General features: G+C 48.0%; 1 protein-coding gene across 1 annotated transcript; it reads right to left on the reverse strand.

The window, feature by feature from the left end:
• Positions 1 to 5,833: 5,833 nt before the first annotated feature.
• Positions 5,834 to 7,775, reverse strand: LOC109784157 (uncharacterized). Its single transcript, XM_020342750.4, has 3 exons — positions 7,030 to 7,775; positions 6,498 to 6,573; positions 5,834 to 6,420 (listed from the first exon to the last, which is right to left on the reverse strand). Exons 1-3 carry the CDS (start codon positions 7,753 to 7,755, stop codon positions 6,269 to 6,271), a joined length of 954 nt encoding a protein of 317 aa, XP_020198339.2. The 5' UTR covers positions 7,756 to 7,775; the 3' UTR covers positions 5,834 to 6,268.
• Between the last annotated feature and the right edge of the window lie 8,322 nt (positions 7,776 to 16,097).

Raw genomic sequence — 16,097 nt, forward strand, 5'->3', positions numbered from 1 at the left:
ATGCCTTAAATGACACAAACACTCTCCTAAAGCACTCTTTGGACCTGCTCTGACCATTCTTTTCAAACTGAACAGTGTGCCTATCAATGTGAACTACACTACCAGGTGATGCTTTCTCTACCTCAGCCTTGAATGTGTACAATAATTGAAAACTATCAGTCCACTTACCATAGATGTTGTCAATGGCCATCTGCTTACCATAAAATACTCTCATGTATGGCAGCTGCAATCCATACTTCTTCTTCAAGTCGATTTGAAGTTGTGTGACCCTTATATTGGAGTTTTCTCTCATCCAGTTCTTAACTGCATCTGCAATCCATCTGCACTTTGCTGATCTCAACCTTTGTCTTCTTGTCACACTTGGGCATGTGTGAGGATTTCTGTTTACTTTGACCTGCAGTTAAACATTGTAACAAGGATCAGAATCATAAACAACATCACAATCATAAAGAACATGCACAGTTAACTGTTAGTGTACCTGAAATAGTTTGGTATTTTTCAGAAAGGATGCATGCATCCTCCACTTACACCTTCTATATGCACAGTGTACTGTTAGCCTACCAGGCTCACTCTTGTCAATTTTGAATTCACTTTGAGTCTTGATTGCATAAGTGGCTAATGCATTTCTGCACTCTACAACATCAGAGAATATAGTTCCTTCTGCAAGAGAAGGATCATCTCTGTTAAAATGCACATCTGGCCTGGCCTCATCTGAACTCTCAGAATAACCCATGTCATTGTCCTCCTCTCTCTCATCTGAATCTGTCTCAGCAAACTCTGGAGGGGAAATGTAATCATCTTGTTGAGCTGCTTCCTTCCCTTTTGGCTTCTTCCCTATTACAAATTCAGGATGCATTAATTCATCCTCATCATCTGTTGGTACATCATCACGTTGTTCCTCTTCTATGATTGGATCAGCATCTGGTTGCTTGCTACTGCTAGGACCTGGTTCATGCACAACACTAGTTTCTGAATTTCTTCTTCCACCTGAACTACCTCTGCCACCTGAATTCCTTCTTGCACCTGAACTACCTCTGCCACCTGAATTCCCTCTTGCACCTGAACTACCTCTGCCACCTGAACTCCCTCTTCCTCTTGTTTGACTGCACCTAGCTTGAGAACTGTGAGCTTGAGATCTAGTTCCTCTCCTCTCAGTCTCTCCTCTAAGCCTTTGTAACAAATTAATTTCTAAATCTACTGTCTTAGTTTCACCATTGGTTGCAAACATAATTCCCAATTCATCATCAGACTGCACTGGCACCCAATTAGTATTTCCCATGTCCCAATACCTAATTTCTACAGCATCATAGAGGCCCCATGGATATTTATCTGAGATTGCAGATGTAAACTTCACAAATGTTGATGTGCAATCAACTACAAGACGAAAATTAAACCCTGTGCCAGATCCTGTTGTACCAGAACTGCCTAACACGGCGGTTTCCATCCTACAGTTGAGATAGAAAGCTCTAGCTGGATCCATCCTACGGTAAATGTTGAGAAAAATTAGAGGAAGGCAAAGACAGTGAGCATAGCAATCGTGCGAGTAACCTAATGGAGACACTTACCCCGTTGGAACAGCCGGTGTGGTCGCCGTTGTGGTCTGAGAGCTCTCAACTCTGCCGCTTCCACGAACGGTAGCCATCCGCGAAATCCCTCGGTGAAGAGGAGCGGCGGGTCAGATCCAGCCGCCGCGCATCTCAATCCCCACGCTATCCCTCCACGGCGGCCGACGGCGAACCAAATCGCGGGCGGGCTAGGGTTAGGGTTCAAGTCGCCAGAGAGAAGAGAAGAGATGAGAGGAGAGGATATCTGTGAGTGAGTGACTCTGTCCGAAGGGGCCCACATGTAAGTACCAGGGGTAAATTGTCCGAAATGTGTCTCCTGCACGGTCAAACCACTTTGACTGGACGGTAAGGGTACGGAGGGGTATTTCTGAAACGGCGCCAGACGGAAGAGGGGCAAAGTTGAGCACTTGTTTCTTTTAGGGGTAAAGATGAGGCTGGGGCAAGATTAGGGGAAAAAAATGTAAATGTCTCTAGTTTAATATTAAATACAACACAGTTCAAATAACTTGGTTCACAACACTACATGTCCAAAGCAAGTAGCTTAGTTCACAACAGTACAAGCAAATATCTTAGCTCATAACAATACAAGCAAATAGCTTAGTTCACAACAGTACATGTCCAAAGCAAGTAGCTTAGTTCACAACAGTACAAGCAAATAGTCTGGTAGAAAGCAATTAAAACATAGACATTCTACTTATGTTCGAGGCCAGATGCTTGCTGGATCAGTGTCTTCCATGTGTTGTACTCACTTCTACACACACTCCACCTATATTTTATTTGCCGGGTCGAATAGTTTCTTCCAGAGCATTCATTGAACTTTTTATGCAAATTAGCTTGTCCTATGTCTAACAAATAACCACCGTTGCAGTTATTTGCTCAAACCTCCTCTACGCACGCATTCATAAAAATTGTATGAGCAGCACTGTCCCAATTTGCTTTTGGGTTTTTGACTTTCTCCATCTACAATTACCATTCACCATTATCACATTAGCATTGAACAACAGAATTAATCAATGTAACAACATCTTCATACAGTAGCAAACAGCACCAATACCACAGTAGCATTGACAGTAGCACACACAAAAAACTAGCACCATCCATCCATCTACCAGCATCTGCAATCAATCCATCCATCTATCTAATAAATTCAAGCATCAATCCATCTACCTATGCAACATAAATCAGTCTAGCTATCCAATTTAGCATAAAAATGAAGAACAGAGAGATAGGAAAGAGGATGGCTCACTGTGGGTGTGGCCTGCTCCTCGCGTGGGCTGCTCGTGGCCGTCAAGGTGCAGCGCCGGTGGTCGTCCAGTTGTAGCTGAAGCCCGTCAGGTAGCCGTCGAGGTGCAGCGCTGGTGGCTGGTGAAGCTGTCGGGTGTAGACGGTTGTGGGCGGAGACAGGGCAAAGGGGTGGATGAGCGACGAAGGAAGAGGGGCGTCGGAGGAAGATAAGGACGGCGATGGCGGGAACCTGGCCGGCGGCGGCAAGGGCCTGGCTGGCGAGGTGGGTCCGGCGGCGGCGCGGCAACCCTAGCCCTCGCTGCGGCTGGAAGTCCTTACCCCCGATGCGAACAGGGGTCGAGCGAGACCGCTCGCTTGTTTTCTCGGTCCAGTGCGTGGATGGGCTCAGTGGCATTTTGGGGGTAATTTGTTGATGAGATAGACGTACACTTCTATTTTGAAATGTTTTTTGTTGAGGGACTCTCTAAAATCTCCAGATTCTGAGAAAATCAAGCTTTTTTGGAGGTTTTGGATTGCACTAGGATTCTGGAGAATCCTCTCCAGATTTTGGAAGGCAAGTCGAGTTCTTTTGGCTCCAGATTTTCCAAACCGAAATTCTCCACAATCTGCTCAAAAGAATAGGGCCTAGGTCAGTCGGCTCTAACAAAAAAGAACTTGAGACTTTCAAGCTTTCTGATTAACTAAATTCAAACCTTTCCCATTTTGCCCTTCCCCCGAACTCTTATTCAAATAACACTGCAACACAAGTTTCTTATATAGGGGGAGATATGTCGATTAGCGACATTTTTATACACAATATTATATACTATTGGTTCAAAAAATATAGTCCACACAGGTTTTTTTTCAAAAGTCAAACTTTGTAAACTTTTGCCAAGTTTATAGAGATAGATATATCTACATTTTAATACTGTTAGATACATTATAAGATATATTCTATATTGTATTTATTTGACATTGTGGACGTGGTATTTTTTCTCAAGAATTTTTTATCAAATTCTAAGAGGCCTTATTTTCTATTAAAAACAATTGTGCACTATATTATGAAACAAAGGGACTATTATAGTGAGATGAAAAGAACATGTATTCTCCTTTGGGAAGTTATGAATGACTATTTTTTCTCAGATTTCTAAGTTCCGGAAGGTTGATGTGTCCACAAACATGAAACATGCAATTATGCCTTCTACTATAGTTGTTAATTATGTCCGTGGGGTTGTATCACCTTGATATATCGACTGAATGAAGATGTCCTTTGTTGAAAATGTTGTTAATTAGGTCAATCCAATAAAATATTGAATATTGCCTAAACTTGATGAGAAATAAGCATGAAAACTTCAAAAGTTGTAGATGCATTGTGGACATATGCTACCTCCTAAACGTTTCTATACATTTTTTAGTTTTCATGTCACACTCCTATTAAATATAGAAATTTTTATTTTATTTATGTACTAACATTTCCTATATACCTAAGAGATTCATCCTACTAACTTATTTATCTCAACATGCAAGTCTGCCACATCATTATACAATTATGGATGGGATAATACCCACCTCAACATGCAAAAGACCCACCACCATAGGCAACCATGCATGGGATTTTTTTACTCTTTTATTCTATTTATATTTAATAAATATTTTACAAATATACATAATCAAATATAATAAACCGTATGTATTTTTTATTTTGGTTGATGTGTTATTAATCAAAATATTTGTCATTGAAATATATTGCAACCGATTTCAGCAGCAACGCGTGATGTATCATCTGGTTAATAAAATGTCAGAAGATGAGTATATTTCTAATTAATTTGTTCTTTCATGGGGAACGGGTATATTTGTTAAATCAAAAAAATCCGAGAAAATTTAGAACAAAGTTTTACATCAAAACAAGGCTTGTGGCGGAAGGGCCCGCCTAGGGGCAGGTGGCACAGGCCCATGCATTCTAGCAAACTTAGGGCTAGAGCATGCCCCCACTATGTGTTGGGGCCACATGATGCCTCTGCATGAGGGTCTAGTCCCCTTGGCTCATAAATACCTCAAAACTCACCTCTAAATTACCATGTAATTTTTGGTCGCGGCCATATCGCAATCTGAGGAGGGGAGGGGATCTCTAGAGCCATGTTTTGGTACTCTGTAATAGAGGCATCATCGCCTTCTACATCAATGTCAAACTCCTCTACTCCTGTCATGAGATGTGAATAGTCCATCCCCTAAACTACGGGTTTATGGCAATATGTATGTAGCATCTTCTCCCCCATGCTTCAGCATAGCGATCACATGAGCTGATGTACATGATTACAATCTATTCGAAGTAACCCGTGGTAAATCTTTATGTTAGTGATAAATTACTTCTTTATAATTATATTAGACATGTTACTTTTCATGCTTTACAGATGAATATTGCTCTTTAAATCATTAGTCTAATCATTGGTCGGTTTAGACGAAAAATAAATATAGTGGTGTGCATCAGATGGAGTAGATTCCTACAAGTGAATCTTTGCTGAAAATAAGAGAGAAAATATTAGAACGGGATCTGGGTTTGCTACTAATATGGGAAGAAGAACATTATGCCGGTGCCTCCCGTTTTCTGATTTGAGTCGGCCCGTGTCAGTTTTGTAGCTACTCCACACCATAGGGGACAGATAGATATACGCCAGTCGAAGGTCTGTAGCTCCGGTGTCATTTCAGGCACACGCAAGGAGAGTCGCCTCGCTTTTTCTTCAACGTAAGAAGCTTCAAGATTTGCGAACCAGCACGTGGTTGGATGGTTAGAGGGACGGTGTAAATTTTGGTGCTTGCATTATTTCTGGGAAAAGACTTCCCCGTCGACGATGAGGCGCATACGGTGACTTTATAAATCTCAAGATGATATGCCGACTCAATCTCTCGGAGATGCTCATAAGGGTAGAGTGTGCATGTGTACGTTTATAGAGATGAGTGTATGCGCGTAGGTATGAACTAAAAAAATTGCGTTGCTCAAACATCGCCGCATCACTTCCGCAAAAGTACGAGAAGGCAAGTGCAGGTAATCGATATACGAACGCTCATATATTACAGTAATAATAAGAAGATAAACGACCAGAGCCACACGCTCGCAGTCTGAGGACAAGAGAAGAAACACCACGCGCCGAACACAACCAAACAAACACATCACGAGACGAGATCCACAGCACCAACACACAACCAAGCGCCGCAGCAGCTTCTGCCCGTTGGGGAGCGCCCCACAACGAACGACATGCATGTGCACGCGTGTCACACACAGTGGCGCATCCGCTCGCCGCTGGTCCACCGTGCCGGCCTGGCCCTCGTCAGCGGCTGCCTGCGTGCCCCGGTGGGTGACCCCGCACGCGTACGGGCGTCCGTGCTGAGTTGCTCACGTACGTACACACACAGCTCCCTACCTACCATGAGCCAGGACCCGCTGGAATCCTAGGCTTCTTAATCTTGGTCTCGTCGGCGAGCTAGGCGGCCATGGCGGGCTGCGGCGGCAGCGGCGCGGCCCAGATCTGGGCGTTCTTGACCTTGGAGACGCTGGCGAGCACGCCGAGCGGGGTCACGTCCCCCACCACCGTCACCTTCTTCGCCGCGAAGTCGATGCTGAACGTCCGAACACCTTCAGAAACAAAACGCAGCTTGGTTATCTGTATCTGCAATTTTACTGAACCTGAAGAAAAAGTTTACGATGCTCACCTTCCATCTTGGCGAGGTGCTTCTTCACCTTGCCGGCGCACGCTTTGCAGTGCAGGGACACCTTCAATACCACCACCTGCAACGATGACCAGCAAATTAATTAAGCAGAGTGCTTAATCCCTTCAGAGCAACCACATGATGTGCCGGCTTTGAACACTTTGAACCAAAAGAGGCGAAGACGCAACCCTGGAAGCAAACTAGAAGCAGCAGTGTATACACAAACATCAATCTGTTTTGGAATACGTGTCCAACAAATTAATCAATCATTTCCACACAAAAGATACTGTCTACAAGTACTTGTCAGCATTGTATTTCCAAATGAAATCGCCGAATAAAATTAAGTACCACTCTCTGGGTCTAACACCGATATGATTAGTGATGATTGCACCATCTCTACCTACTCTGTATATTCCTCTATCTTCTCTTTTTCTGTTGAGGTATCAAGACGAGTGGAATCAAATCTTCAGAACACAAGTAGTAGTACGGCAAATAATCAGCAATGATTCACAACAGAACTGCAGAGTATCCTTACCTGCTCCTGCGTGTTGGTGTTCGTGTTCTTCACATCAACAGCAGCCGGCTCCTCTCTTCTGACATCACCACCCGGGGCAGCGGCCGGAGGCGCCGCCGTAGCCGTGGCGACCTCCTGGATCTCATCGACGGCGGCACAGCCGCTGAGCAGGAACCTTGTCGACCCGGCCGGGCTGGCGAGCTCGCCATTGGCAACGCCAGCCCGGTGGTGGTGGTGGTGGTGCTGCCCTTTCCTGCCGTCCTGCCTGTGGGCTCTGGGCTCGGCCGGGACCTGGAAGAGCGGGCTGACGCCGGCCTTCTGCGGGCGGAAGATGGGCTGGCGCTCCAGGCTGGGGCATATGGCCGTGGACGCCGGCGACGAGCACGAGAGGCTCCTCATGTCCTTGAAGAGCAGGGGAGCCATGGCGCGGTAGCGTGCAACTGTGTCACCAGTCCAGCCGAGTTCAGCGGCGAGTGGAGCAGCGCTGAGCTGAGCTATTTTGGATAGTGGCGCAGTGCAGTGTGCAGAGTGCAGCGATGGTGCAAGGGAAAATGGTTTTATAGGAGACCCTGCCACGCTGCTCCTGAGCTCCTCACATGGTAGATTGGCTCTGCTCCGGAGTTTTATTGCGCGGCAGAAAGAAAGAGAGAGAGCGCGGTGAGAAAGTCGTGGGCGTGGCTCAGGCTTTCGGCCACGATTGCCCTGTTCATGGTTCACAAGCTTCAGTCGTCCTGCTTCTGTCTGCATGCAGCAGTGGCGTCTGCATTTCCACCACGGAATGCCGTACCGCTATCGGCGAGTTAATATGGCAGTTGAGAGTGCTCGAGACTGATGTAACGAGCAGCGCTGAATTATTGACCCAATAATGCGCTTAAATGGCTTACTCCAAGAATGGAGATTGTGGAAATAGTGGTGGAGAGAAGAACTCAGGTCGAACGTATGGGTTCTTTTCACCATGTAGTCGTTGGTTAGCTACGTCTAACTCACCGTAAGACATCTCCAACGCTATCTCTCAAACCACCCGCAACTGTTTGAACTGTATAGTCCGGACGGTTGCGTGTGGTTTTTTTTTTATGGAAAGGCCTTTATGGCTAGCTTTATTCACTTAAACCACACTTATATCGTCTCCTAATAAAAGAGAGATAAAAGAGGGTGGGGAGTCCAGCCACACAGACAGTGGATCATCCCGACCCCGAAGAGCTGGCGCATGAGCTACAGAATTTGATTCTCTATTACAATGCTCTAAAGAAACCTTCCCAAACTCACTTAACAAGCTTCTGCATTCATCTAGAATAGGTGCTGAAATCATGGAGTATCCGGTATTAAGATTGAGCACTTCAACCACCATCAGATTATCCATTTGAACTAAAATAGAGTTGCACCCAATATTAAGGGCTAGTTTCAATCCTTCGACCAGAGCTGCAGATTCAGCCGATACAACGTCCGCTACATGCTCGAGTTTTGATGTAGATGCAGCCACGAACATGCCACCGCTGTCCCTAACAATCGCCCCGCAGGATCCTGTGTGTTCAATTTCAAAGAAAGAAGCATCAACATTTAAAGCCAACGAACCTGACATCGGTCTTCTCCAGTGATTCACCCGAGGTGTATTTGCTGGTTTCGCTGTCGCTTTCACAAAATTTAGCTCTAGCACCTGTATTGCTGCAGCCGTACGGTCTGGAGGTTGCACCTCCTCGTCTCGAACAATCAGTCGCCGCTGCCACCATAAATACCAACAAGACACTGCGACCATCTCCGGTAAATCCACAACACCCATATAGCTTCTCTGATGTACCGGGTCACACAGAACCATCTCTAAAATCTCAGCTCCCGATCTTGCATTAGTATGCGGCGAGTCCATCATACCATGTAATCCCAAATGTCTCCATATTTCTTTAGCCCGACTGCATTTATTAGCATATGAGCCACATCCTCAGCATGTGTTCGGCAAATTGGGCATTGTCCAGAAGTGGATATGTGTCTATTGGCTAGCACACACATACATGGGATGGCGTTGTGTAGACATCTCCATAAGAAGATTTTAACTTTCCCTGGTACTTTCAACTTCCACAACTTATCCCATACCGGATGCGGCGCCGATCCCCCAACAACTGAACCCATATTGTGCGACAAATAACAATCCTCCCATTGTTTGTAATATGCTGATCGCACTGTGAATATGCCGGATCGTTTTAAATGCCGGGCCACAAAGTCCTCTGTCTCATGCACAAAAATGGGAATCTGTAATATTCGCTCCGCATCAATATCCAGGAAATTGTCCCTGATTAGAATCTTATCCCACGTTCCGGATATGGGATCAATGAGCTCATTGACCCTTGTAAGAATCCTATTACCTCTGGGGGTGATGATTTTCCTACAGGAGCTGCTCGGTATCCAACAATCCTCCCAGATGTTGATCTTCATACCATTTCCTACTCTCCGTATACAACCCTTTTTAAAAGTTTGAACTCCTGCCCATATACTCTGCCATGCATAAGATGAGCCTTTCTTCAGTTCACAATTCAACAAATCACCACTTGGATAATATTTCGCCCGTAGGACTCTTGCACACAGTGAATCATAATTCTCAACTAATCTCCAACATTGTTTGGCCAGCATAGCCAAATTAAAACTGTGAATATCACGGCCCATTCCACCTCTATTCTTTGGAACACACATCTTCCATCATGCAAACCAATGCATCTTACGTTGTCTTCTTCGTCACCCCACCAGTACTGCGAAATTGCATCAGTGATCCCCTTACAGATTTTTTTTGGGAATTTGAATACGCTCATCGCATATGTTGGGATGGCCTGCGCCACCGCTTTGATCAATGCCTCTTTGCCACCATAAGATAGTGTTCTCTCCTTCCAACCATTAACAAGTTTTTTAATTCTCTCAATTAGGTGTTTAAAGCAGTCAACACGGTCTACCCCAATCATTGAAGGGAGACCCAAGTATTTATCAGAGAGAGACTCGGTCATTATATCAAGAACCTGACAAACCTCTACCTTGTCATCCACCTCTGTGTTTGGGCTAAAAAATATTGATTATTTTGCTGCTCTGACCAATTTTCCTAAAGCGGCACAATAGTCATCCAATATTCTCTTTGAGCAGTTGGCATTCGCAGCATTTGCTTGCATCAAAATAAGTGAGTCGTCAGCAAAAAGGAGATGTGAAATAGTTGGCGAGTCACGACACACCTTGACTCCTGAAAGATTACCCCCTTCTTCTTCATGAGCTATGAGAGCAGACGAACCTTCAGCACATAATAGAAAGAGATAAGGGGACAAAGGATCCCCCTGTCTCAAACCTCTCGAGGGGCTGAAAGGTGCAGTCTCATTAGAGTTGAATCTCACTTTGTACTGTACTGAAGTCACACAAGCCATAATAAGTTGGAACCAACGATCATCAAAGCCTAACTTTAACAGCATGGCCTTTAGGAACACCCATTCTACCCGGTCATAGGCTTTATGCATGTCTAATTTTACTGCACATGACCCAACTTTACCTTTCTTCTTCTTCTTCATTGCATGCAGGCACTCATACCCTACAATCACATTATCAGTAATAATACCCCCAGGTACAAATGCACTTTAATTTTCACTGATAATATCTGGAAGAAAAATCTTCAACCTTGCTGCAAGCATCTTTGCAATCACCTTGTAGACAACGTTACATAAACTTATGGGGCGAAATTGTGTTACCTTCTCTGGCGTGTCAACTTTAGTGATCATGACAATGGTTGTAGAGTTCCACCCATCTGGTATGACACCGGTATTAACAGCATGTAAAACTTCCTTCACCAGATCATCGCCCACAAGGTGCCAAAACTTTTTATAGAAGATAGCGTGGAGGCCGTCGGGACCGGGAGCCTTCAGGTCGCCGATGCTAAACAGAGCGCGCTTCACCTCCTCTTCAGTATAGGGCGCGAGTAACGCTTCGTTCATATAAGAGGATACCTTTGGCTTCACTTTATCAAGCACTACTAAATTCGGTCGACGGTTGCGTGTGGTTTGAGATGTGTCCGGACGGTTGTGGGAGGTATGAGATGTCATCCTACATGGTCCTGTGTAGATCCATTTGGCGGGCCGAATATATTTTCTCGCAAATTGGAGACAAACTGGGGATGGGGTGTGGGGGGCTTTGCGGGAGTCCAGATCGCTAGCACGCCCGCGTCTGACGATTGTGGCCCACCCAAACCCCCTCTCCTGTGCCCGCGTGCGTTCCTGCACGAAAAGGTTAGCGCCGCTCCAGAGTATCAATGTCGTATTTATGCTGACTCACAACTAAATGTTATGAATTTGCTCCGGTTTAAATGAAAAGCATCCGATTTTTATGTAAAAAAACCGTGCAAGTATGAATGAATATCCGATGCGTTCCCACATGCATCAAATTTGTTCATTTTCGCTAGAATTCTTCCAAAATTTAACAGGACAAACGCGGATTGTCTTGGATGACGCTTTTCCGCATCCGTATTCGCGGGCTGCCCCTCTGTCCGCAGATAAATGCGGTGTCCGATTTAGGGATCGGCGTTGGAGATGCCCTAACAATTTGCTCGACCCCTATCTAAACAAACGAACTGAAAATCATGCACCGGACATAGCGGAGGAGGGCAACGTCGTCGATCGAAGAAAGAAGAAGAAGAAGAAATCGGGATTCCCTTTCTCCTGCGGTGGCGGTGCGGTCCATCATCCAGAAGCAGAATCAGGTTCTCCTCTCCTTCCAACTTTTGGTCTACCCGCCTTCCGATCGCTTTAAACTGGTGCACCCACAGTGGGCGCGCGTCGGCATCACGGATTCCGCACCGCCGCTAGACGCCGTCGCTCGGCCCGGCGGCGATCACTTTGCGCGCACGCGCGGGCAACCCGGTCCAGATGATGCCGTTGGGGGCCGGGGACACGCCCCGCCGGGCAACGGCATGGCGGCAGGCAAAGCGCGCGGCAGACACACCACGCGCGCGCGCACGAGGAGGTCCATCGCCCGTCGCCGGTCGGCCAGGGGTTATCGATGGATAGATCGAGCCGTTGCGTGTGTCAGCGGGCAGCAGGAGGAGCCGAGCAGGCATGGGCGTGCGTGCACGTGACGACCGAGCGTGCGCCCGTCGTTTGCACAGGGAAAACAATGCAGGCGCGGGTCCGACGGGTCCGACTGCTGTCTCGCCCAAAAGTAGGAATCGGTGCCACTAATCGATATACAATCACCGATTCAGCCGCGTCACTAACCCGTCGCCTATAAAGTGAGTCAGTAATACAAGCTTGCTGAGTTCCCTAAAAAAAAAAAAAACACAAGCTTGCTGAGTATGAGGACTAAAGTGCGTCAGCTGTGCATGCATGCCCTAGCCAATACAACCAAAAGATCGATCTGATGGAAGAGACTAGGCAATACGTTTATACGCCAATATAGCTCTACCGAGCAAGTAAGCATGTATCGTGCTTTGGTTTCTGGATCAGCTTGACATGAAGAAGAGGATATAACCTTGCCATGACATCTTTGTGAATCCATCGTCTTATATATTTTACTTCAAACAGTATTAGGGCATCCTCAACGCGGACACATAAAACGTACACACTATTTGTTCGTGGACTGGTCGAGTTGGACATCCAACTGCATTCTCTAAGCATCCGTGCAAGTCTGGTCATGCAAATGCATAGCAATATGAGCAAATTAAAGTACGATGTTCATAGGGTTCGATCACCTACCAGAAAGAGGTGGACGTTTATAGTTTTTTACACGCACTCGATTACAAAAGAACCAGCCCAACAGCTCCGAGTCATTCACTTGTCCATTCTTAAAGCAACCTCCGCCTTTGTCGTGGATCAACTTCTTGTCCGCGTCGTCATACGTTGTCTCGCCCGGTTGAGACATGCTGGCGAACAGATAGCGGACACTGAGCTGCTCCATGCCCGGTGTCCACAACCGGACAAGCTGAGGCGATGCTGGGTCGAGAAATGGAGTGGCGTTGTGTAAACGTTGATGCTATATGACACGAACCCGATGGCGGAGGCCGAGAACTACCCCTGCTGGTCTAGCTGCCTGGCGGCGTAGAAGTAGGGCGAGTGATATTGATCCGGCCAGGTCAGCGTGTGCATGGATGGCAACGGCGATGGTACCCCGCGTCCCAGCCCCTCCTAGACCCTGCACCCCGTCTCCAACCCCACCCACTGCACCATCCTTTGCCTCCACTTTGAGGCGGCAGGCTTGTCGTATCGCCAAGTTGATCTTGCGGGCGGACACCTTCTCTGGATCCTCCAGCTCTGCGGCTCCGCTAGTTCTTTGTACGGGTCCATGCGGCAACTGAAGCGTAAAGCGCGGGAATTGGGGTGAAGGACGGCGCCGATCGGAGCGGAAGGGGTGGAGAAGTGGGGTTTTGGTGCAGAAATAGTGCGAACTGCTCTAAATGTGCGGGGTCTTGGCTTTGGGTGGGCCGGGGTGTCAAGTCGTGCATGGCGATGGTCTGGACTCCCACAAAGCCCTCTGGGTTGCTTGATGTTTACGGGATAACAGACACAGAGGTCCACATTGGATGGCAAACTACGTTGGGACAACTAACCTATCAACTGCTCTCTCCAGATCATGAGGTTCTTCCAGTCTTCAGATGGATATGGAAACTTGTTGCCAACTAAAACACAAAATCTTCTTCTGGTTAATGGTGTACAACATGCTTAATACCATGGCCATGCTCCAAAGAAAGAATTTCTTCATCGAGGACTACATTTGTGTCATGTGTGACATGCAGGTGCTTGAAATAAGGGATCATTTATTTCTGCACTGTCCTTTTGCACAAATGTGTTGGTCTTACAAATGCCTCCTAGTCACTGATGGATTCAAGATGAAGTTGCTCACATCAAGACACTTCTAGCAGTTCTATTTTGGACTTGAAATCACTGGCCATCTGGACAACCAAGCATGATTACATTTTCAACGGCAGAACTCCCAATTTTTATGCTTGCAGGAAGAACTTTAAAGAAGAGCTCAAATGGATCATCTTCAGGGCTAAGAGGAAGGAACAAAGAACTTTGAAGCATGGGTTGGCTCTTTCAGATAGCTTCATCATGTTTCTTTGTTCCTATTCCTTCATGTACAATTGTTTTTTTGTTTGTTTGATCTTTCGTTTCTTTTGATCTGTATAGTTTCTTTTCTTTCTTCCTCTTATTTCGAGACATTTGACGTACTATTTATTTGAAAATCAATAAAAAAACAGGAAGTAGAGTCATGATGTTTTCGTAAAAAAAATAGAAAAAGATTAAAGATAAAAAAGAAAAAGAAAAAGTCGTCCGGATTGGTCCATGTTAGAAGGGGGAGAGAGATTGATGGAATCGTTCGTTGTATTGCTTGAGCCTTGTGGGCATATAGGAGTACATAATCATCTTGGAGCACAAGGCAAGGTAGAATAATATTCTACGCTATCCTAGCTTTCCTAATAATCACGATACTCAACACCGCCCCGCAATCACAATGGTAGCGCCACAGACGGTGAGACTGGAGAAGAATCCGAAGCAAGCCGACGGACACCCTCCACAGTCGTAACGGTCGATGCATCGCGGAAGTCGTGGCTAGAGTAGAACCCTGACGGGGTTGCTCAAGCAAGGCGGTAGCCCTTTGTGCCATTTGTCGAAGTAGCCGAGAGCGTAGGGTGGTGTAGCCGCGGTCGAGGTAGCCGTGCGAAGAACGTCGTGGTCGATGTCAAGTCGGGGTAGCCGGTGTTGAGGAAGTCGTCGTGGAGCAGCGGGCGCAAGGAGGCGCCGAGTTAGCATGGGCGCAGTGGTGTCGAAGCAGGGGTGCGCCGAGAAGAAGACGTTGTTGACGACGCGTCGCGGCGGGTTTGCCAAGCCCCGGGACACATCGTGGACGAAGGCACGCAGCGGTGTTGCTAGCACCGGGCATGCGTAGACTGGGACCTGCACGAGCTGTACGCCATGTCGAGGAGTCGGAGGGCCAGCAGAGAAGAAGACTCGACGACGGTTGCGGCGCCAATCGGCGCCATCGGTGGTCGGAGTAGACAAAGTGGTCGGGGTAGATGACGGCGACGTGGGCGATGGGCTGGTGCTGGACGAAGACGAAGGAGGGTGGACAGGCGGCAGCGGCTACGGGGTAGCAGCGACGGCGGCGGCTAAGTTAGGAGCGCGGCGGCGGTGCTCGAAGTAGGTGAGGAGAACCCAACAGCATGACGAAGACTGGCGCGGACGGTGGCGTTCCCGCGCCAAGGAAGGTGGCGCGGCGCATGCCACGGGAAGTCGACGCGCGTGGACGGCGATGGACCGCGTCCGCGGCGCCACGGCCCGAAGGGGCGACACGGCGGCAGCCGGCGAGTCTTGGCGACGAGGGAAAGACCTCGGGGCGGCGGCGGGGACCGCGTATCGCGGCACTACGACCCGAAGGGGCGACACGGCGGCAGCAGGAGGGTCTTGGCGACGACGGGAAGACCTCGGGGCGACGGGGGGACCGCATATTGCGGCACTACGGCCCGAAGGGGCGACGTAGCGGCGATGCGCGAGTCGATGCAGCCGCGAGGAGAACCACGGGGCGGCGGAGGCGGGTGGCGTGGATCGATGGGCTGGCCGGCGCGCGTACGACGGCTATGATGGGCCACCGCATGGCGCGAGGCCGCTGGGTCGGGGCGATGTAGGTGTCCCGGTCGGAGGTGGCGGCGATGGCCGACATAGATCGACGAGTGGGCCGGGGCGCGGACGACGGCCGTGAGGGGCCGCATGTCACGCGAGGCCGTCGTGTTGGTGAAGAAGCCTGTCGGTCGCACCTGTGTCGGAGTAGAGGTGCACGGGGTCGACGGCGGAGGCGGGCGACGCAAACCGATCAAGTATAGATCGGAAAACCAAAAAGAAAACGCTGATCAAGATGACCGGCGGAAGAGAGAAAAAACCCGGAGCAAGGGCTCGGGAAAAAAGACTCTCTAGGGCAGCAGGTCAACACGACTGGCGTACGAACTCTAGTTACGGGTGGCGCGGCCTCCGGCGGCGGTCATGGAGGCCGACCGCCCCGAAGGCGGCACGCGGAGCGGAAGCGACGGGCGGCTAGTGTTTGGATCAGTTAGGCTGATATCATGTTAGAAGAGGGAGAGAGGTTGGTGG

Source organism: Aegilops tauschii, chromosome 5 (genome assembly GCF_002575655.3).
Source record: "Aegilops tauschii subsp. strangulata cultivar AL8/78 chromosome 5, Aet v6.0, whole genome shotgun sequence".
In the NCBI taxonomy this organism is placed as follows: Eukaryota; Viridiplantae; Streptophyta; class Magnoliopsida; order Poales; family Poaceae; genus Aegilops; species Aegilops tauschii.